General features: G+C 39.0%; 1 protein-coding gene across 10 annotated transcripts in view; it reads right to left on the bottom strand.

Annotated features, from left to right (window-relative positions):
• Positions 1–23,761, bottom strand: part of EPHA6 (EPH receptor A6) — a 511,564-nt gene that overhangs the window by 63,328 nt on the left and 424,475 nt on the right. For 7 of the 10 annotated variants that reach the window (XM_075768293.1, XM_075768260.1, XM_075768301.1 and 4 more), the window contains 2 exons: positions 20,495–20,617; positions 599–660 (listed from right to left, as the gene is read on the bottom strand). In XM_075768293.1, the coding sequence (XP_075624408.1) occupies positions 599–660; positions 20,495–20,617 (185 nt within the window). Of the gene's footprint in view, positions 1–598; positions 661–19,072; positions 19,190–20,494; positions 20,618–23,761 lie in introns of those variants that run through there. The other 3 variants (XM_075768276.1, XM_075768333.1, XM_075768310.1) reach the window with 2 other exon arrangements.

Raw genomic sequence — 23,761 nt, 5'->3', positions numbered from 1 at the left:
CTTAGGGGGTCACCCTTTCCTTCTACTTTTCTAAGAAAAATTAAATACAATTGTGTCAACATATAATTCACGCTTTCTCTAGCATTTCTTGAATGTTTCTTAGTGACCTTTGGGGGTTAATTAATGCCAGGACATTTCACCCATAAACTGTTTTTTAATTCAATTTGTTAAATGCAAGTAACCATAAATAATTATAAATCAATTACGGAGTTTGTTCTACACTTCACAAACCAAAAAAAAATCATAACAAAGTATTTTTGAACGTGATTAAGAAAAATGAACACTTCCATAAGGCTAGGCATTTGTGCTTCAATTTATCTTTTCCTTCACAAAAATACTATTTGAAATACATTTTGCTAAAGCTGGGAACTACTTTTGTAAAAGAAATAAATTATATTCTTAAGTTAAAATTTTCTTTTTTTCCAGCCATGCTCTAATGTATCACTGTACCTTAGAAATGTGCCCTGGGGAAAATGCTTCTATTCTTCACTAAAAAGCCATGAATAACATTATGTAGAAATTAATTTATGATAAATTATTTAAAATCTTAACCTAGAATGGCATCTTATTCAAATGTCATCAGAAAATAGTGCCTCACCCGCAGAAATGAGTCAAGGGATCCATTCTCCATGTATTCAACTACAATCATTACTGGTCTGCCTGCAAAACAGCAAAGAAACACATTAGGATTATAGATACAGTATGAGGCTTTTATAATTCCAACTGTTATGCACAGATTATTCACAGTAGTTAAATGTTACCCATTTTCAAAATCATCATTTATATCACAAACACAATTCCCTGTGTTATTCTCTAAATTTTTTTTCTTTTTTTTTGTGGTACTGGATTAGCTGAATGTGCATCGTTCGCTCCAGTGTATTCTTCCCTTAAAAAGGATCAAAGAAGAGCCTGGTATTTCCAAATAGCAACACTTTCTGTGTAACACTTTGAAATATATTTGAGTTAAGGGAAAATAAAATATTCATAAGCCATGTGCAGGAAATTACAAACTCAGTGCCATTATTTTCCTCTCAAAGAAAAGTATCTCAATGATTTAGTGGCATATAGATAGACAGACAGAAAGGGATGTCACAAACAGAGCTCTCTCTCCTAGATTAGGTGTGTGTATTGGGTGTGTATAATCCAGCAAAACTCTGAATTCATATGTCTGTACATACACAACATATACATAATGCTGTTCAAATCAGAGTTTTGCTCAACTAGCACAGCTTTCCTGTACGGTTCCAGGGCAGGATCATTTCCAACTTGAAGCAGAATAACACATTACATTTATTTCTTAAAAGAATATCCAAATCTGAAGATAAACTTTTAAAATGTGTGCTTAACTAAATGCTATTTCACTGTTGATACCCAGGAATAAACTACCCCTCTAGAACTGCTTGACAGGAGAGGCCCAATTAGCATGCTAATCGGGCTACGCAGCAAGAAGTTTTTTAGAATTGTTAATATTACAAAGAAGCCATTCCGCTATATGCAAAACTAATGTAATGAACAAGTATGTTAGCAAGATTAGGAAAGAGGTAAATAGTCTTAAAATGGCAAACTTTTCTTTCCCTGAGAATGCCTGTCTCTTGTGGGGTTTGTGTGCCGAGCGGTGACACCACGAGTCTGCCCGTTTCACTTTCTCCATGCAACACTAGCTGTTCCAATATTTTTCCAATCCAAAGGAAGCCTCTTTCATGTCTTTTTTTTCTCTGCCTCTCAAATTATTTTTGTGTTTTATTTGGATAAGGGGATGAGAAACAAACACAATGTTCAGGGTGGGAAAGTGTAGAAGGGCATTGTCACCATTGCAGCACAGTTGTCCATTTCTGTACACGCTAACTCTCTGTTCTGTTTGGTTACCAGTGGAAGTGTTTATTACATAAACATACGTAATGTTTTCGCTAACATACCATAAACCACAGCCAGGTATTTCTGCTGAGCTGTCACAGCTAACCTTGAATTTCAAGAACAGAATAAGCCATTTCTCTGTTCCTTCCCAGCACATCAACTTGGAGTTCCACGTACCCCAGTGATGCTCATTCATGTAGTTTCTTCTAGGCTTTCTGGAGTTCCTCACAATATTTTCTCATTTCTTCTAATAAAATTTGGTGTTCTTTCTGTATTCACCCTGAGGTTTAGGTCCTCAATGAATAAAACAGTGCTTCATAATGTTTGCACAGTAGGACCTTTTTTTTCCTGTGTGAAAATTCTCAGATGCCTTCATAGTCTTTTGGATAGCCTTTCTGAAGTATGAAGAATTACCAGCTTCTTTTTTTTTTTTTTTTTTTTTTTTTGAATGTTTGGTCTCAGCTGCAGATGTGCACCTGCTGCCAAATCAATTTATTTATATTCATCTGCATCCATTGGTTATACCCTGGTTTTGCATTATTAGCTTAAACAATACATCACTTTAAAGCTCTTAAAGATCAGAGGATTTTAAAATTTAATGTTTTACTTCAGCTTGCTAATGATGACTAGTTGTATAGCCTAGTCTCTTTAGTTTCAAGCAGATGAATGACCTAGATTCCCTCACCTTTACCATTTGCTTATTCTCAAGGGGCTGACATCCCTATGGTGGGAAAGGCAACTTCCGTAATCTAGAGAAATAAACAAATGGCAGCCTGGTGCTAGAGGATCTTACTATATGAAGAACTCTCTCAAGCAAGTAGTAATTTCTAAATTGTTGCAGGCAACAGCATCTTGCAAGAAATAGGGATGTAAAGCCGGCTTTCAGACGGTATATTTGGTCAGGCATAAGTTATGCAGAAATTTCTCTGTTGGGGTAAATCAACAAATAAAACACCTTTATGGAATGTTTGCATTTGAAGGGAATGACAAATGGAGCTGTTGAGCTTCAAAACAGTGCCCCTAGTTTCCTGTTAGTAGTCCTTTGACACTCTCTGCTTTCCGGAATCTATTTTGTAAGGTTGTCCAGCGGTTCATAGGCTCGTTACATCTTTTATGCTCCTTAGATTCATATCCTCGAACACAAATAATTTTCACACTAAATTTGTAAAAGCAACTTTTAAATCTTCTGTGTTCTCTCTCAAAATATCCACCCCCACCCCCCTAACCCCCAACCAACTGTACGTCATTTTGCTCAGTCCAACAGTATGAACTTCTAGGCTAAAATAACTATGAAATGTATCTATAGGCATTTATGTCAGGATTTAAAAAAGATATTTCAGTATTTTTCACTGGATAATGTTTATGAGTTTTTAAACTGCCTGATGCCTTAACACATCAAGCCATCCCTGATGAAAATACTGCATTGTACCAGTGAGTTGTTTCAAGAATATACACACAAAACTGGCTCTTCCATATGATAGCACAGGAATGGCATGATCTGGTAGATCAAATCTGGTACACCAAAATAAGTAGCATTTGTCTGCAAACAGGTTGCTATATATTGGAAGATTAGCATATCATTAAGTATTCAGGAGTTTTGGTGAACAATAAATTAAGTCACTTAGGCTGATAGCTTCCCACAGAGTCAGTCTGTATCACTTACCATCCTACCTAACACTTGAACTTGATGCAAGATTGTGTCAAGACACCACAAAAATGAATCCAGCTCCATCGCTTGATTATCTTAAGCAAAAATCTGGATCCTACACTAACTTCTCAAATAATCTTCTTCTAGTGTGCTTGATAAAAGCCATCCTCTTTTGGCTGCAAGTTTAATGTATCCCTGAAGATACATTATATATTCCAAGCTGGACTGTGACAGGCAATACAGTGAGACTTTCAGTCAGCGTAGCATGTCTTTGGAGCACCTGTAGATCAAAAATGTCTCAGCTATTGTTTCTGTTGCTTGAAGACACAGTAAAAAAACTCCGCTACACAGCAGATTCCAGTGGGTACATTTATTATCAAAGCAGTAACACACAGGTTCTATTCCCAGCAAACAATTTTTTCCCAATAATTTTATAGGTTTGCAAATTTCATACAAGGATGAATGACAAATGTAAGTACATCAAGTGTCAGGAAACATAAGGTAGGACACATCTTGATTTCTAAGGCGTGGAAGGAAAAATAGGTGCAGAAAATCAAGAGGCCTTCTCCATCTAGTCAGTATGGTATACCCAACCAGACTGTGACAGGTTACCAATACACAATGTTGTATTTCCTCCCCTATCTCAGTAGAGGCACTTCAGTGATTCCACCGTGTGTTTGCTTTGCATGAACACTCTCCAGTTCACAAATGGATGAAGGAACAGGACTAGTAATTGGCTCTGGAGAAGCTGGCTGAGACATGAGGACGAGCAGCTGACTCTGGCATATCCAAGGGGAGAATCCAACGTTGGGCATCTCAGTCCTGAGACCGAGTCACCAGTCCCAAGGGCAGGCAGTGGAAGAGACTGGCCTGTCCCCTCTGAAAAACACAGATCCTGATGTGTATAGCCATCGCACTCCATCAGTTCCAGATCTGGGAAGCAAATTCTGAAAGCACAGCTCTACTTCTGATATCCTACATGTAACAGAGTGCAATCCAGGATGCCTAACTTCCAAAGGGTCAGAGGGTGGCAGCCAACCCCGGGCTTGTATAGAACAAAGTTCTTGGTAAGACAAAAGGCTATTGATGACATTAGTTGATGTTAATTTCCTTTTTAGCTGTCAAGAGCAGATGTTATCCTTTATACTGTGGTAGAATTTGAGTCCAGAAAAGATTAAGGTCTGTGCTGAACCCTGTGCAAACACAGGATACTGCTTTTGTTTTAAAGATGACTACAAAATTGACTTTGACAAATAATACTGGGAGATTTCTAAACTAAGTAATGTTCGCCTTTAAACAAACAAACAAACAAAAAGTAAAAGAAAAAAGACTATTACTTAGATTATGAAAATCCATGTTGCTCTTATGGTACTAAGAAAGATGAATTCTTCATCCTCAAAATAAGGACAGGAATGAATAAAGGAGAGGGGGCAGAGAAGTCTCTCAGAGTGAGAGGCACTCTTTGATTATTTTATCATGGGGTAGGCTAATGCAATTCTGGAAGGCATTGAATTATTTTCCTATAGTTATGATTGCTTATACATATGAAACATGGGCATCTTTACTTGAACAAGTTTAATGATAAACAGCATTAGAAGGCGAGGCAGATGGGAGTCGGGAAAGCACTCGGGGCTCAGAAGGGCGGCACAGGCTGCAGCACAGAGACAGCGGTGCCAGCGCTGCGTGAGCCTCCTGCATGAGCCCCTCTCAGAGCTCACACGCAGCCCCAGGCAACTCTGTGCAGGCAAGAGCACAGGCACCAAAAGGCACTCCTGCGACCGATGATGAATCCCTTCCGCAGGATTTGTGCACCTCACCAGACAGCTGGACACCCAAACTCTGGTTTAAAGACTTGACCAATTCAGGTGAGTCTTTTCACACGGGTACAGGCACAGACACCAGACAAGTATCTGAAGAACTGGGTTAATTTTACAGTCAAGATCCACATAAGAGACAGCATGGAAAAAGGACACTGAAAAAGGTGTCAGCTTCGGCTGAGGACTTGGAATAAAAGACAGAATACAAGAGCATCTAGGAGCTAAAAACTGCAGATGCTGCTGGAGGACAACTTCATGTTTGAATTGGGGGGAGGACAAAGTATAAAAAGGTTTGAAGATGGATTCAGTGATCAAATCAGCCAAATGAATCATTCTCGCAGCGGCTTTAGGTACCCAGCAGTGTTAGAGGAGGGAGTATGGCGAGAAAATAGACTTTTAAAGTAGAAGAATGATATAAATAGAGTTCTGAGGCAATAGGTTTTAAACCCAAATATGGATTTTACACACTGCGTATATCACATTTAGCATTTGCAAATGTGTAACAAATTTATCATTTTACTACATACTTAAGATAACAATATGAAATTGTATTTATACATGACATATAAGGATACCATAGCCACATTCACTCCTCATAATTTCTGTGAAACTATAAATATTCCCAAGCCACTCTGCCCCAACACCAGACATGTGTCTGGGATATTGGCTAAAGCAGCTTCCCCTCCTTGCACAACGCACATGGAGTAACTCTGGCTCTGGCAGATCCACTTCAGACTCCCAGCATCTCAGAAAGCCAGATCAAACATGCAAGAGCAGTAGCAGTGCTTTGCATGATGCAGGGAAAGAACATGAATTTCATTACTCAGAACTTAGATGAACCTATAGAAGGTGCGGGGATTATTCATTGTTTTGATGCAAATACTACCTTGTGACAAGTGGCTGACTGGTTTTGACAAGCTGGGTTTTTTTCCCTGAGAAAGATTTTTCCTGCCCAGCTGTACTGTAATGCCATTCAAATAAACCCAGCATAAACAACATTCTGTATTGATGTAATGCCACTTCAGAATATGTTACAATTTTGTATTTTCTATCGATCAATCTGCTTGACATTTTTTTAATAAGCAGAAATGCAAAAAAGAAAAAAAGCCATACATTGCAGAATAGCGTAAAATACCAATTATACTTAAAACTCACATCACATATATTTTTAGTTCTTTTTCTATATTTTTTCCCACAACACAAGATTTTGATAGCGTGTAATTTAGTTGAGTAGTAGAGGAGGAGAATTTGAAGTGTCATATCAATGACAAAATATTCAGCTTGTTGTCTCCTGTTGTCATTTTAAATAATGCAGCAAAGCCCACTTTAATGAATTTTTTTATGTAAGATTAATCCTCCAAAAAAGAATACAGTTAGTACATGCTCATTTCTACAGTCTTTACTTCTAATGAAATCTTTAATGCCCGTCATGGGAATAGATCTGTTAACGTAAACAGAGGATATTTATTCTTCCACTTAAAACAGCGAAGGCTTTGAATCTGCTCCCTATTTCATATAAGAAAATACTGCTCCATCAGTTCTTTAAGTCAGAATTCATGTGCTCAGGTAGCCTCTCAGAAGTCACCTCCATTTTTTCACTCCAAAGTCATGTTCTGCTTTTGGTTCCCCACTAACTTACCTCCTGCTAAAGAGATAAGACTAACAGAGCAAAACGTACAGGCACTCCCTGAGGTAGCACTGGGCCTTTCAGCACTCCAACAGCATGCAAAGCACCCACAGTAAACTCTGTGTTCCTCACTGAGATGCCCAGGGCTCAGAAGGCATTCCTAGATCTCACACTAGGTCTGTTCCTTACATATTGCTTCAAATAAGAGAACCACTTGCTGTGGCACTGCAGCTTCTTCACTCCTGCTACTAACAATGATGCAGTTGTATGCATCAGAGGACAACTAATTTCAGCAAATAAATAATGAAAAAAAATTATGTTTTTCCATAACACAGAACCAACGGAGGAAAGAGGAAGAAAACTAATGATTATGCAAAAAGCAATTGAAAAAAATTATATCGGGTTTTGCATTGTTAGCCCAAATCAATACACATGGAGCCAATGGGAATTTTGCTACAAGCCATCCCACTTGCATTACTGACTGACTTACATTACAGAAGGTCTCAGACTAAGCCCTGTGTTCCAAGAACCCTCAAAAAATAGAAGTTGCAGTTCCAACCCCCTTCTTGAGACTTCAGAAGCCAGAGTTTGCAAACAGGATAGCACTAACCTATATACATCCTGCTGTTACAGGAGATCACATAGATATAGCCTACTAATCTTGCTGTTGGTGCTAGTTAAGTTAGTTTAGCCAAGGGAAGACATCTTTGCAACAAATAATATAAAAAATACAAAATACATGAATAAGTATAAGTTACTGTCTATTTTATAGGAAACTGTAGCCATATAGCTGTCTCTACTAGCTGGAAAAGAATAACTGTATGTGCTGGTTTTGGCTGGGATAATTTTCTTCATAGTAGCTAGTATGGGACTATGTATGAGGCTTTTCAGAGTGATGGTGTTTGGCTTCCCCAGTAACCGTTACAGATATGATGGAGCCCTGCTTTCCTGGAGATGGCTGAACACCTGCCTGCCCGTGGGAAGTGGGGAATGAATTCCTTGGTTTGCTTTGCTTGTGTGTGCGGCTTTTGCTTCACCTATTAAACTGCCTTTGTCTCAGCCCACGAGTTTTCTCACTTTTACCCTTCTGATTCTCTCTGTCATCCCATGGGGCGAGAGTGAGTAAGCAGCTGTGTGGTGCGGAGCTGCTGGCTGGGGTTAAACCATGACACTGTATCAACACAATCTGAAAATATTGTTCTCTGAGCTGTTTATCTGTAATTTTATATTGAATATGCTTACACTCACTACCTGGTAACCCACTGGCTAGAATTTATGCATGGTGGTATGATTTGGAAGCCAGGAAAAGTCTGATGTATACTTCTAAAATACCTTCTCAAATCCTCCGGCCTACTCCTTCTGCAACAACAAGCACTGCGAACAGTTCTCCTGTTTTTCATACGACAACGGGAGAATGTACTTTCGACAATAGAAGTTTTAGCTGTCTCTGGCAGGCTGCTTCTGCAACCCTAGTCCACATCAACCCTCCAATGTGCCTACAAAAGATATTCTGGAAGGTTTTGAAGAAAGAAAAGTGGAACTGTGCCAAGAAAGCAGTTGCACCTTTTCCATTATTTGTTTTCTTATTCTTATCTTTTCATAAGAGAAGTAAATAGAGTGCAGTAGAGGGTAAAAACAGAACAAGTAGTTTGTCACTAGCTGGAGGTTGGGTAAACAAGGGAGAAACAGTGGCTAAAATTATACCATAGATACACAATAATGGGCCCAAATGTTGATATTTTCTGCATTTATATGTTCCAGCTATATATCTTAAAAAAAATAAAAAATTATTTCTTCAAGTTTCCATGTGTTGGCTTGGTTACCCACCATGACTGATGCAGCTTCCCAGACAGAGCTCAGGTGGGAAGATGCTGCCACCCAGGTGCCAGGCTGCAGGCTGTGCCCTGCTCTTGCACCAGCACAGGACGGCAGCAGTGAGCACACCTGTGGGATGTGCGACGTAGAGGAACTCCTCCGCTTAGAGACAGAGCTAAGGGAGGTGGTGAGTAGGTTAAGGAGAATCAGGGCGTGCGAGAGAGAGAGAGACTACTGGAATTGCACCCTACCTTCCCTGGGACAGGCCCAACATACAGGCAGGACCATGATATGGGGGATTCCCTGTCCTCTGCCTGGCTGAACACAGCGACTTAAGAGACGGGGGGCAATGGTGACAAGTTCCTGCCTGGCGCAGCAGGCGCATCTCCTCTGTGACTACCCACCTTCCCAGGTCCCCTCGCATAACAGGTATGAGGATCTGCAAGCGGAACTGAACATTAACGAGGATGATAGTTCCTCTAGCTTGGAGGTGTCACCGAGTTTAAGTTGGCCCACACCCTGTGTCAAAACTGCTTCCACACAGAAAAAAAAGACGGGTCATTGTCATAGGAGACTCCCTTCTGAAGGGAACAGAAGGCTCAATGTGCAGATTGGACCTACTTCTTCGCGAAGTCTGGTGCCTCCCTGGGGCCTGGATTAAAGATGTGAAGAGGAAGCTTCCTACTTGGTATGGCCCTCAGATTATCATCTGTTACTGATTTTTCAGGTAGGCAGTGATGGAGTTGCAACAAGAAGTCTGAAGGCAATCAAAAGAGACTTCAGGGCCTTGGATTAAGGGATCAGGTGCACACGTAGTGCTCTCCTCTATCATTCCAGTTGCAGGGAATGATGAGGGGAGAAACAGAAAGAGCTAGCAGATAAATACCTGGCTCCAAGCCTGGTGTCACTGGCAAAATTTTGGGTTTTTTGATCATGGGTTGGTCTACACAACACCAGGCCTGCTGGTGACAGACGGGGTACACCTGTCTCAAAGGGGGAAAAGGATCTTTGCACAGGAGTTAGCAGGGCTCACTGAACGAGCTTTAAACTAGATTTGAAGGGGGAAAGGGATAAAACCAGGCTTGCTAGAAATAAGCCTGGGGGTGGCATGCCAATGTTTGAGGGATGGTGAGGTCCTTTGGTCTGCCATGTCAGTGGAGGTAGGGGATGGTGATCCATGCGGAAGCAAAGACACAAGGGTTATTGATGTGTCTGAACAGAGAACTTTGGCTGGAACTCAGGAAAAAAAATGAGAGTTTTTGACCTTTGGAAGAAGGGGCAGGCAACTCAAGAGGACTACAAGAGATGTTGTGAGGTTATGCAGGGAGAAAATTAGAAGGACCAAAGCCCAACTAGAACTTAATCTGGCTACTGCAGTAAAAGACAATAAAAATGTTTTTATAAACATATTAGCAACAAAAGGAGGGCTAAGGAGAATCTCCATCCTTTATTGGATGCGCGGGGAAGCATAGTGACAAAGGATGAGGAAAAGGCTGAAGTACTTAATTAATGCCTTCTTTAATAGTAAGACCAGTTGTTGTCCGGGTACCCAGCCCCCTGAGCTGGAAGACAGGGATGAGGAGCAGAATGAAGGCTCCCATTATCCAAGGGGAAATGGTTAGCAACCTGCTATACCATTTAGACACACATAAGTCTATGGGGCCAGAAGTGCCCAAGGGTACTGAGGGAGCTGGTGGAAGTGCTCACCAAGACGCTTTCCATCATTTATCAGCAATCCTTGCTAACTGGGGAGGTCCCAGTTGACTGGAGGTTAGCCAATGTGACACCCATGCACAAGAAAGGCCAGAAGGAGGATCCAGGGAACTACAGGCCTGTCAGCCTGACCTTGGCTCTGGGGAAGGTTATAGAGCAGATCATCTTGAGTGCCATCATGCAGCACATACATGACAACCAGGTGATCAGGTGCAGTCAGTATGGGTTCATGAAAGGCAGGTCCTGCTTGACTAACCTGATCTCCTTCTGTGACAAGGTGACCTGCTTAGTGGATGAGGGAAAGGCTGTGGATGTTGTCTACCCGGACTTCAGTAAAGCCTTTGACACCATTTCCCACAACATTCTCCTGGAGAAACTGGTTGCTTATGGCTTGGATGGGTGTACACTTCACTGGGTAAAATCTGGCTTGATGGCCAGGCCCAAAGACTTGTGGTGGTGGAGTTAAATCCAGCTGGTGGCTGCTCGCAAGTGGTGTTCCCCAGGGCTCAGTACTGGGGCCAGTTCTCTTTAATATCTTTATCAATGACCTTGATGAGGGGATTGAGTGCACCCTCAGTAAGCTTGCAGATGACACCAAGTTGGGCAGGAGTGTTGATCTCCTCGAGGATAGGAAGGCTCTACAGAGGGATCTGGACAGGCTGGATTGATGGGCTGAGGCCAACCATATGAGTTTCAACAAGGCCACGTGCCAGGTCCTGCGCTTCAGTCACAACAACCACATGCAACGCTACAGGCTGAGGAAAGAGTGGCTGGAAAGCTGCCTGGTGGAAAAGGACCTTGGGGGGGGTTGGTCGACAGCCAGCTGAATATGAGCCAGCAGCATGCCCAGGTGGCCAAGAAGGCCAACAGTATCTTGGCTTGTATCAGAACTAGTGTGGCCAGCAGGACTAAGGAAGTGATGGTCCCCCTGTACTCGGCACTGGTGAGGCTGCACCTCGAGTACTGTATTCAGTTTTGGGCCACTCACTACAAGAAAGATATTGAGGTGCTGGAGTGTGTCCAAAGAATAACAACGAAGCTGGTGAAAGGTCTAAAGAACAAGTCTTATGAGAAGCAGCTGAGGGAACTGAGGTTGTTTAGTGCCTGGAGAAAAGGAGGCTGAGGGGAGACCTTATTGCTCTCTACACTACCTGAAAGGAGGTTGTAGCCAGGTGAGTGTTGGTCTGTTCTCCCAAGTAACAAGTAATAGGACAAGGGGAAATAGCCTCAAATTGTGCCAGGGGAGGTTTAGATTGGATATTAGGAAAAATTTCTTCACTGAAAGGGTTATCAAGCATTGGAACATGCTGCCCGGGGAAATGGTTGAGTCACCATGCTTGGAGGTACTTACAAGAAGTGTAGATGTGGTGCTTAGAGACATGGTTTCGTGGTGGACTTGGCAGTGTTAGGTTAAAGGTTGGACTTGATGATCTTAAAGGTCTTTTCCAAACTAAGTGATTCTATGATTCTATGATTCTATCTGTATTATATCTTTCTACATATTTATTAGCATTACAACTAAAATATGGATGAAAAAAGTTCTGTTTTATTCCTGATGCTTATGTTTACATGAATTTTATAAGCAGAAATAGAAACGAAATGCCTTTATAATAAGGGTGAGATGGATTATTAGAATTCAGATGTACATATGGAGGGGAACAAGAGCTGGTGCATTTGTAGACCAGCTCTTAAAGCTGCTGCATCAGCTATTGTAGGTACTTCCAATGCATCTCATTTGAGAGTCTTACACTATTTTTCAAATACTAATCTATAAACAGATAAATCCATGCTATGTATGATGAAAAGAGAAGATGAGGCGAAGTGACTTGGCTGAGGTATCACAAAAACCAAGACCTCAGACTGCACGAAAAAGCTGTGAGAACTACCATATCTGTAGAAAGTGTGCAGTGCACTAAGAGGCTTTGTATTGTCTTCATGTTCCCCTGATCCTGAGAGGGCAGTGTGCCAGCCTGGGCCCTTGGGATAAACTGATGTACCTTAAAAAATAATCTGAATTCTAGCAGTTGCCCAAGAACTTCCACAGATCATTACAACAGATGATGTTTGCATCAAAATCTTGATCACATACCCTGGAACCATTCTGTCACTTCCATGCCTTATAACACCTTATACTGACTTGAAAGAGGTTTTAAGAGATGACAAAATCACAAGTCAGAACAATGAACAGAGCTCAAGGACTGCATTTTTGACCACACTATCTTAAATACTAGTTTATATCATCCCATTTTAAACCAAGAAATCCCAGCAATAAAGGCAGTCTTTATCAGTGTATAAATAGGAGGGAGAATGTAGACTAGTTTCTTTGCAAGAATAGGTAATTTGTTAATGATCGGCCACAAAAAATTTGGCTGCTCAATTTTAATTGAATTAAGTTCTGGGGAAAAAAAAATAATCTATAATGAATAACAGATTCTATACAGATTCAATTGAAGGGAGATACTTTTATCCAGTTAGATTAACCAAAACAATTCACCTCACTATTTTATAACTGAATTTCAGCATATTTCACTTAATCTAAAGATATTTCACCCTTACATTACTCTTAACATTTTCAATGTTCATACCACTCTACCTTCTCTTGTGAAAACAGCAGGGGATGTTCTTTAGTTCAAAATTAGTCCACAGAGTCTGACTGCATCAAGGATCACTTGCCCTATTGACCCCAGAGCATGTGAAGGAATTTAAACAAAATTAAGTCTGTGTATCAGGGGCTTCTGCACTTCATCAACATTCAGTATGCCATGACACATAACAGGTACTTATGGAACATAACTAACAAAGCTTATTTAATCTCTATTGTGAATTTACCCATTATTATAGATACGTTATATTTAGAAGCTGTAAGCTGCAACAGAAATTTGAAAACAAGCAAAATAAAAAATTGCATACATAAGATTACAGTAAAACATGGTTTTGTGCTTTTGTAAGTATAATGACATGGTTAAGGTATTATTTTAATCCTGTTCTGAAATGTCAGGGCATTTTTTTGATTATTCATTACTATGCCCGATTGTGATCTTTATAAGATTCTGACATATCTTGCACTTTAGAATATCCTTTATGTATTTTTTCCATTGACTATTTGAGCACACAAGTTTTGCTCCTATTTCCCTTTGGTCTACATAAACTTTAAATTTCTGAGCTATACAAAACTGATGAGCCACCACTTCCTCCTTCATTGTTTATAAGTATCTTGCTACTTTCTACACGAGAAAGGCATCATTTCTCATTTCAAGAAGCAGCGGAGGTCACATATCAATACTCCTGAAGTTTCTGAAATCCACAAAGGAAGCTTTGGTTGTAACATGTGTGAGTTGCTAAATCCAAACTTAAGAAAACAAAACATTATGAGTCAGGGCTCCAAAAAATAAATGATGCGCTGGACGTAACACTGTGACATTTTTGCAATCTCATGGGTTTTTTTCTTATTTCTCTTTGAGGTTTTGTACCTTCAGGACATGAAGGCACTCGTTCTCAAGCTTCTCCCTTCAACTCTGATTTTGATCATGAACAAAAGCCAAGAGTTACAATGAAGTTGGGTCATTTAGCAAACTTTAGATGCAGAGGTTTTTACACAACCATATACATCTTGAAGAAATAAGAAAAATATGGAAACTCATTGACACATGAAGAAGAAAACCAAAAGCATTCATCTCCCATAACTCAACTCCTGTAACTGGGGAGACGTCTCCATAGCTAGCACTATGCAGATTTTTTTCTGAGAAAGAAAAAGGCATTTCAATGGAAGGAGTCAAATTTTCGTAACTATGCATCACAAACAGGTCATATGAGTCAGTCCAGAATTGTCTAGTCTTCACCAACTGTATAAGGCACCTAAACAGGCTTGTTAAATGCCAGTGTGTAACATCCAGACCAAGGCAGATAATTTCCCATATACAGTATTTGGGCCTGGGAATGGTACATAAGCAAGTTGAATTTGGTGAAGGTACACTGGCTTCCTACCTAAAAACAGACCAAAAATACCTAAACTTTATTCAAGTTAACTATTCCCTCCATCTCCCATCTCACAATAAGTCAAACAATTCTGAATCTGCTTTCACATCTAAACATAGAATCATAGAATGGTTTGGGTTGGAAGCGACCTCAAAGACCATCTAGTTCCAACTCCCCTGCCATGGGCAGGGACACCCTCCACTAGACCACGTTGCCCAAAGCCTCATCCAGCCTGGCCTTAAACACTTCCAGGGATAGGAATGCTTTACTGCTAGGCTAAAAAGGGAGTTCAGATTTTTTTTTTCATCTCGAAATAAAAAATAACTGAGTGTAGCTTATTTACAAATACTTTTCTGTGTGTATCCATCAGGCTTCTCCAGCTCACCTCTTCCTACCATTCTGCTCCTCTTAGTAATGAACAGCAACTTGCTTAAATTCACATGCTTGTTATAATAAATTACCATGTTTTCTATAGTCAGATTTTTAAAAATACACAGTAGTGGTGTATATTATGTAAAAAATGACCACATATAGAAATAAACTTTTCTTAACTTCTAGGGTTAAAATGTTTGGAATTGTTTATGATCACCATCTGCGCATAAAATGAGCTATTTAGCAACGGTGGAGAAAGAAGACCTACTTTTATCATGTTCTACACTCAGAGCTTAATCCCAGTTCTACAATTCAAGCTAAAGTCTAATGGACCAGCACAACCACCCCCCCCCCAATAGTGAGAGTGATTTCTCTCACTATTCATGTAACTTACTGCTCATCCATACTGTGGTTGTGAAGTACTTCCTGCCTGCCTAATTGAAAAGTCCATACACATTTGACCTCTATCCTCAAAAAATACAGGCCGTTATGTATTAGTTGTAGTGTTTATAGGCTAGACACGCCAGTGAAATAGCACTGAGGCTGGAAAGAATAAACTGGAACAGCCATTTGGCTCAGATATCCTAGAAAATGCACATGCAATAAAAGAATCAATTTGTTAGTCACTGAGAAAGGATTAGCAATTTTCATTTAACAAAAAATACAGCAGTTTAGGTGTTGGAATCCAGAGTAGGGAAAAAAAAAAATAGAAAGTTACTTGTCTCATTATTGGAGTACCATAATTATAGATGAGTTTCACTATGAACAACTGCTCCTTGATGGTTCTTGTTGAGTAATTTTGTTCAATAAGGGTCTGTCAATACAATTTGCTTTCAATTGTCAGTTTATACAATGTCAAGAATAATGGGCTCACTGAGGTGCACTTGGAAATTGTAATAAAATACTAATTTGGGGGAAAAGAAAACTGGTAATCATCTGGTTTAGTATTCTACAGTTACGTCTCAGTTTTTTGAGAAGCTCCCTGTAATAAATGTGAATATTACGATGTATATTAGACAAACAGTCATAGACTGTTCATAGACACTGAAAAGGGGATATCCTCTGTATAATGTACTTCATGTAGAGGAGGAGTCCTGTTATTACCTAGTCCAAGACAGCAGTGAGCAAACTGTCTTGCATTACTTCTAAGTTTCTGGAAAGTAAGTGCATCCTCATTTCTTGCATATAATATACCTTTTGAGGCTCACAAGGGTGGACTGTTTTATCAAGTCTAACTTCTTTGCTTCTATTTTCCTAAAATGTAAGACAGCTGGATAATTAACCCTTGCTAAATAAGTGGTAGGAAATTAACTGATGCCCATACTTCATTAAATATTCCCATCACGATACATTCACAGAAGCTTCAGAGAAGGAATTTTGATATTTTTTTCCCCCGTCTCCTACCAATATAATTTGAATGCTGAATAGTATGAAGGGGGTCAGGGAGGTTTGTTTAACAGGGACTTTCCCATTGTTTCTCACAGCCTGGCACCCACCTCTAGTTGTTCTTCTCAACAAAAAATAGGAGTCTAGGTTGAAAGAAACAATAGGAAAGATATTTGCTTTCTCTCCCTTCCTTTACAATCCAGCAAGCTTAGCAATGTCTCTGACACCCTTCACAGACAGCAGCATACAATAAATTTTTCTGTCCCTAACTTCTGCCAGGCAATATGGATATGCATTTACATAACAAACCCTTTACACGTGACTGAAATCAAGAACTGCCAATACACAGCAAGAGTAGTAAGGTAAGAATTTTCCCCAAATGCAGCAAACACCACTGTAATTAGTTTGGAAGAGCTGGAATTTGAAGAAATAGATGCAGCACTGGCAATTTAGTTATTTAGTTTTTTCACAACATGCCCATATATGTGTGTATGTATGTGTGTGTGCATGTGTAAATATGAAGGGGTAAGCTTCCACAGCTCATGCCAGTGTAAGTATGATGAGGAGTGTAAATTGCTCAGTGGTTTAAGAATTCCATTTAATGTATGCAAGGATATCACTTGAGAAAAAGCACTTATTGCTTATGTGTATCCATCTGTCATGAACCATTACATTAGAGACCTTCATCAACTAAGTCATGTGAATTTGTACCGCTAACAGGTGGGATAACTAGAAACTAAGTAATTTGTGACATAAATAATAGCTAAATCAAAAGGAAGCTATTGTCTGAAAATGAGCTGCTTTTTTTTTTTTTTTTCCCCCAAATCTAGGACAGATATTTGGAGGCCTGCTGAAAGCTTTGCTTCTAGTGACAGACTTTTGATGCAACTATAAAATATAAGCACTATTGCATTAGCATAGTAATGTCTAGGCTTAAAAAACACCTACATATGAGGCAATTCATTTATGCACAAAGATGTAACACCCTATGCCAGCAGCATAAATTAATCTTTAAGTTGGCTAAATGAAGTTACCTTTTATATAAGCGAACCTCTGCACACTGCAAAAGCAGACACCAAATCACACAAAACTGAACATTTGCTGTCAGTGCAATGGTGAAAGAAATATACTGCCCCCAACTATCGAGTGAAAAGTAGAAAGGTAAAAAAGGAACCCAACAGCTATGTTGCCCAGCCAAGATCTGTTTTCCAGATACTTATTTATAGCAGGCTTTCCAGTTTAGTTCTGTGTTTCATGTAAAACATCTGCGAGGAATTTTGTAGAAAAAAGATGTAAAAGCATTTTGTCTTTAGTAAGGAATAAATTTTCTGACAATTTTCAAGTAAATCTGCCACTTAGCTTGAGTTAAAGGTTTTGGTAAATAAAAAACATCTCATTATCTTTGTTCCCTATGACCCCAATAGCAGAATAATGCAGGCATTTTAAGCCTTCCATGTAGCTAAATTCACTGAAATCTTACACAATCTATCTTACATGTGAAGTAATTAGGTTATAATTCAGCACAGTTATTAAATGTTAAGTACTTCTGTTAGGTTTATGAAAGCTACTGTCCAATATGAGGCCAACAGCTCAGGTAATGGTGGTGGGGTCACTGTGCTATCGGAGGCAGCAATCCGGCACGCTTCTCTCCCGTATCAATACGCAGGCAGCAATCCTCTCACTTTTAATGAGAGAGGAAGCCTCGGAGACGGCATCAACACTGCAATGGGCAGCTGATTTTGCCTGCCTGTTGTTGTTCTATCAGCCAGAGACTGCCATGCTAACATGGATATCATTGCTTAAATACCTTCTTGGAGCACTGTTGCCTTTGGTGTCTTTGTTCCTCGGTAAAGCAATACTCAGAAAAAAGGTCAGGTGGTTAGTGCAGTGTTTTTCAATACAAAGGAACAAAGGTTACATCCCTTCTCTGTTTGTACTAAACTGATTAAGGATTCAAGGATGAACTTACATTTTCCACTGAATCATGCCCAGTAAGAGATTCAGCTCTGAGTCTCTCACATCCCAGATCAGTACTCCCTTGAACAAATTTTTAATTTTTTTTTTTTTTTTTTTTTTTTGGCAAAAATGCAGTAAATGTGTGGGGTTTTTATTGCTCACATGTACAGCAAAGCTGGTGTTAGCAATTTAGAAAGTTATTGTGAAATGGAAATGGCATCCTCTGGTCATCTCTGTAACAAAGAGAGGCAATTCAGAATGAAGCTTGTGCTTAATGTAAGTACAAATATGATGAAGTAAAAAGCAAGAGTTACACAGCAGCACTACAGGTAAGATTGTTAAGGTACATTTGTTAACAGCAATTTCTGACTTGAACTGCAGAGTTTCATGCCACCTGCCCCCCCATATGCACATTTTCTCAAAGGAACACATCTCATCCATTGCATTTATGACAGTTCTTCACTGGCTTTCAACTACTTGACAGTCCTCACATTCCAGAAGACAGGCAGTCTCTCCCTTGCTGTGGGGTTGCTGCTTGCCTTTTTTTTTTTTTTTTCCTGATGTGATCAAACAATAACATTTATTTCCATTACCTTGCTAGGGTATATATTGCACATCATGTAGTTGCATTTCCATTTTCCCCTATTTTGACTATTTCATCAGAATGAATCAGAATTCTTAGTAAAAGACATGTAATAGCAAGGAGCTATGAACTTGTTTTATTAAACAAACCACATTTAAGAGTTCTGATTTAAGTCCAAAAATTGTGATAAAAAGCTTTGCAAGCACTCAGAAAACAACAGTCTTGAGCACCTTATAAAGAAAACTTGTAAGAAGCCAGTGCATGAGTGCAGTTGAGCCATTTGTAATCTAATAGATCAGTGATATGCTATACATAATGCTATGTTCAAACCAGAGAATTTTATGGGTCCTGGAGTATTTCCTCTTCCACAGAGCTGCTTGGTTACAGATACCAATCTCATCGTGATGCTAACTGCCAAAATAGCCTGAGGGCTATTAAACACTCTGAGATATCCCAAGAAGAAAAAAATATGGTAAGTATTTTTGCAAACTGTTGACAAAAGACACCTGAACCATCATAAGAAAAGACATCAAAGTTGCAGAGAAGCTTCTATTCAAAGAAAATAAACAAAGAAATAGTATTACTTTAAAAAAAAGGGTAAGAATAATCTTGTATTAATGAGGCCTATAATTATTGCAATAAATAAAATAGGGCATAGAGAACAGTTTCTTTTGTATAGCAAATCAATAACATTGAATAATTTTTCCATTTTCTCCCTACTTTTACCATAAGAAATTTTTCCTCTTTAAGAAAAACTGTAAGTCACATTACAGGTAAGATGTCCTGAAAGGATACAAGTGTGGCATCAGCCCATGTACAGGTTAATTTTACATTAAATATATAGTTTGGAAAGGAACAGAACTGAACTTTGATCCAGTTTTAACTATAATTAAGATACATGTATTTATTCTTAATTCATTAGCTGGTGGAAGATGGTGTTTAATGGCTCCAGAAGAGAATGGATAACACAGATAGCCTTTCTGGGAAAGGATACTTCTAACCTGTCCTTCTTCCCTGTTTCAGCCCAGTATCTGAGAGCAGCCTGTTCACCTGGCATAGCGTTCTCTCATTCTTGGCCCACACTCAACCTTACGCCAACCCTCTGGGGTCCCTCGTGCCATCATACAGCTGTGCAGAATACTGTGCTGGCAACACAAGCGATGGGGTTTTCTCACTCATTTTAAGAGAATTATAGTAGTTCAAATTGTGATAGAAGTTATTTAAAAAATGTTAGGGGGGGTTTCATTAGATACAAGTTGCAACTACAGGAGCATACAAAGGATTTAAACACTGTATCAGTAAATAATTAAATTTTGCCTTTCCAAATTTGTTTTGCTCCCATGTTTGGGTAAGGGAATGTAAATTTTTATGGAAGAGTCACAGAGTCACATAAAACCTGGGATTTTATAGAGGCATTTTTAAAGTTAAATTTCCCTGGTGCACATGGGCATGCTTCATGAAGCGCATGATTCGAGGATACCAGGCCTTCTCTTCCAATGTTTAGGGTGACCATTTAACTACGGATCAGTTTCCCTCACAATTTTGCCTATACATTGATTCAGGAAAATAGCTAGCTCCTGAAAAGTAATTTATCTTTTCCATTTCTTTTCAGTTTGGCTCTTTACTGGTAGGGATGTCTACTCTCCCTGTCTGATCAATACCAAATTTTGTTTCCCTAAGATGTGTGGAGAGATGGGGCAAAGGGTGAAGGGTAAAATTGATGTGGGAGAATAGGCTGGAATACCTACCAGAGGAAATGCTGGGGGGTAAAGATCCACCCCCTGACACTGGATGTGAGGCCAGGATGCTATTTAAAAATCCCGCCCTCAGGAATCTCGAAAGAGACTTCACCCCAATGGTCGGAAAGGATCCTTTCAAAGAGATAAAAATGATCATTAATCAAATGACTTGTTCTTTGGCTGATAAAAGAAGTTGACTGTTCAAAGAAAGAATAACCAAATCTCTGCAAAGTTAACAGTGGTTTCACTGGAACAGATCTTATGAAAAGCAGTTAAAAGTCTTTGTTTGCTTTTTAACCAAGTCATACAACACACAGCTTTAACCAGAAGGAGGTTGTCTTCTGCATACTTTGCAAATGGAGAATTCCAGCACTTCTAGGAGGAATGGAAAAATGTGATCTTTTAAAGGCACATTACACTTATTGGATATTCATAATGCATACCAAATGACTCTTCCATAGAGGTATTGTACAGTTTTGTATACAAATCAAAGAGAGACCAGTAGAGGTGAAGCTATACCAGCAAAGCTGTGTTTTATACCAGTATTTTAAAGTCATCTGATAAACCACCTGACAAAAGTCATGTTGAGCAAGGGGAGAAGGGGAACCAGAATTTGCAGCTACATTACTGACTTCTACGTCAGGGCAGCTACATCAGTCAGAGCTTCTATCGCATCTCCTGACACCTGTCAATATATTGATGCAGGGAAAAGCCAAGAGTACAGACACGGTCCCTTTCTGCTTGGCTCTCACCAGAAGCCTAACACATTTTACACTTTCATTGTAATAAACTTTATTTTCTTCTCATTGCCTAAATGTACAGTTTTATTTCTGGAAACAATGATTATCTCATCCACCTCTTTTAAAGTAAGTACTTGTGACATATCTGTTATAGTGATGATAAATAAGGACTCTCTGTCATTTGATGTACTGTTTCAGCTTTCAGTGTATGTAGAGATTGAGACATCCTTTCAGCTAGCTTGTGTTAGTGCTCAGTGAATGCCAGCATCAAAGATGGATCTGAAACCAGAGCTCTACACGTCTTGCTTAAAAGCACAGAGTCAAGATTCTCCCACCTTGCAATACATTTAAACTGACGATCAGAATGATTTATGTGTTTTTGCAAGTACACCAAGCAAGCATCCATCCAAAAATTTAGGCACTGTCAAGTTTGTTTTCATCATCTTGCAGGTATTTCATAATTGTTCTTTTAAGAGATAGAAAACATCTCAGTATTTATATATGAGATGAGAAATGAGAAAAATAAATGGCCCTCTTAAAATTTGTGCAACAGTTGTGATTTTTTTTAACTAATAAAAATATAATGAGGAAAATTTAGCCTCAAAACACACATATGTATTCGCTGAACTTAAAGTAGCCTAAGACAGCTTTGAATTTTTCTCTTGTATTTTCAAGCAAGAGTTCCATTGTTTCTCCTCAATACACTTGCCCTTTAAATTTATTATGAGACCTGCTGCAGTCTGTGGAAAAAGAATTAATTTAATTAGTGTTCTGGATGCAGTATTTTTATATGTGATGGCTAAAGATAAGGCATAAAAATTTTCCCTCTGGCCACTCCAGAAAGGCCTTTGGCATTCTTGTAAAAGTGTTTCCAAATTCCATGGCTTTCGTTTTAAAGAATTTTCAGAAGTGATCATGGATGGAGAGTCCAGACTGCAATACAAAGAAATTCAATTTTAAAAGGGAAAACTGTTCCATTAACTCCAAGATGTTTGCTACTAAACAGCATCTTAAAACATGAAGGCTAAATAATGAACATATGAAGACTTCTCAAATAAAACTTTGCTTCTCTGTTTCAAAATATGAATTATACCAACCATAAAGTACACCCACTGTGAGTCACATGCCATATGTACAGACCTTCATAAAAGCCAAACAGCTTGAGCTTCACCATTGACATTTTCCTACATCTAAATGGTGTTAAATGGCAAATTACTCAAGTTTCCTAGCAGTCTTACAATAAGTTACTTTGTTATAGAAAGCAATGAAGACAAAACCAAATTTATTTCACTTATTTCACTTATTGTACGTATTCAGAAATAAAAACAAGGAGCAGCAAATTTTGGAGCAGTACAATCTGTGAATACTGAGAGCTAGAGAGCTAAAGTTATCGAGGCTTTAGAAGCAGCAAATAGCTAGAAGAATACATATAAATAATGTTTTTCTCTCACACTTAAAAGGTAGGATTCAGTTGCTTAAGCGTAAATGCTTTGTGTCATTTGAGATGCTCCAGAAAATCTGAGACATTCACACTTGAGTGGCAGAGATGACAAGATCTGCAGGAGATTTGCACTCTTTGGCAGTAAGAGGCAAAGCAGTGGTTGGGTACCTAAGAGTAGGTACCTAGTGTCATTTTAGGCAACTGAATCCCATCCAAATAGTCTACTGTCACCTCAAAAACGTCTCTGATTAAGTAGCATACAGAGTTACGAGAATGAGACCTCATTCAGTCTCTTCTAGAAGTCCACAAGCAGCTTCTGAAAAGGACAAGGTTGATAACATTCAGCCCTGATCAGTATCCATCGACATAAAAATGCAAAGGAGAGGTTGCAAGTTGCTTCATCTAAAAACATGCATGGTCCTAAATTAAAATACAGCATATGCCCCAGAATGAACAAATGGGTGCTTGTGGTACAATTGCCTGGACAATGTAAATAAGGGTTTGAAACTTTATTACATAGCTATATATGTGGAAGCTGATTATCATTGGAGGTAGTTGGGAAAGTAAATTAATTCTCATAAGTCCCATCAATCTCCACCAGAAGGACAGAGGTTTCATAAGAGCTTTGGGCATTTACTGTAGTTTAGAATCTTACTCAAATTTTTACTTTTTTCAATAAATATTATTCATGAAATATTTGAAAGAAAATCTGCAAAAAAAAAAAAAAGTGTTCAAGACAGAAAGGGAGAAAGCTCTTTGCTAACACAACAAAGAAGGGAGGTGGGAACACGATATTAAAGAGAAAACACCAGCTTCTAAGAAATATTAAGAATTTCTGTGTGGAAATCAAAGAAGAAGTATTGCATTTCCTTCTATCTGAACAATTTTTTTTTATTGGACAATGAAGTCTCTCCTCTTTTTCCAAATTGGAATCATGCTTAGCTAAAGAAAAAGTCCACCAAAAATGTGCCTGCTACTTTATGTCCTGCTGCTTTAATCTTCAAATTGCAAAAGCAATATTCATTTTTTACAGGTGTATGCTAGCAGTAGAAATCTTAATGCTTAATTTAAACAATCTCTTTAAAGCAGCACACT

Source organism: Balearica regulorum, chromosome 1 (assembly GCF_011004875.1).
Source record: "Balearica regulorum gibbericeps isolate bBalReg1 chromosome 1, bBalReg1.pri, whole genome shotgun sequence".
Lineage (NCBI taxonomy): Eukaryota > Metazoa > Chordata > Aves > Gruiformes > Gruidae > Balearica > Balearica regulorum.
The sequence above is the reverse complement of the archived record's forward strand: the minus strand, read 5'-3'. Positions and strand labels throughout refer to the sequence as shown.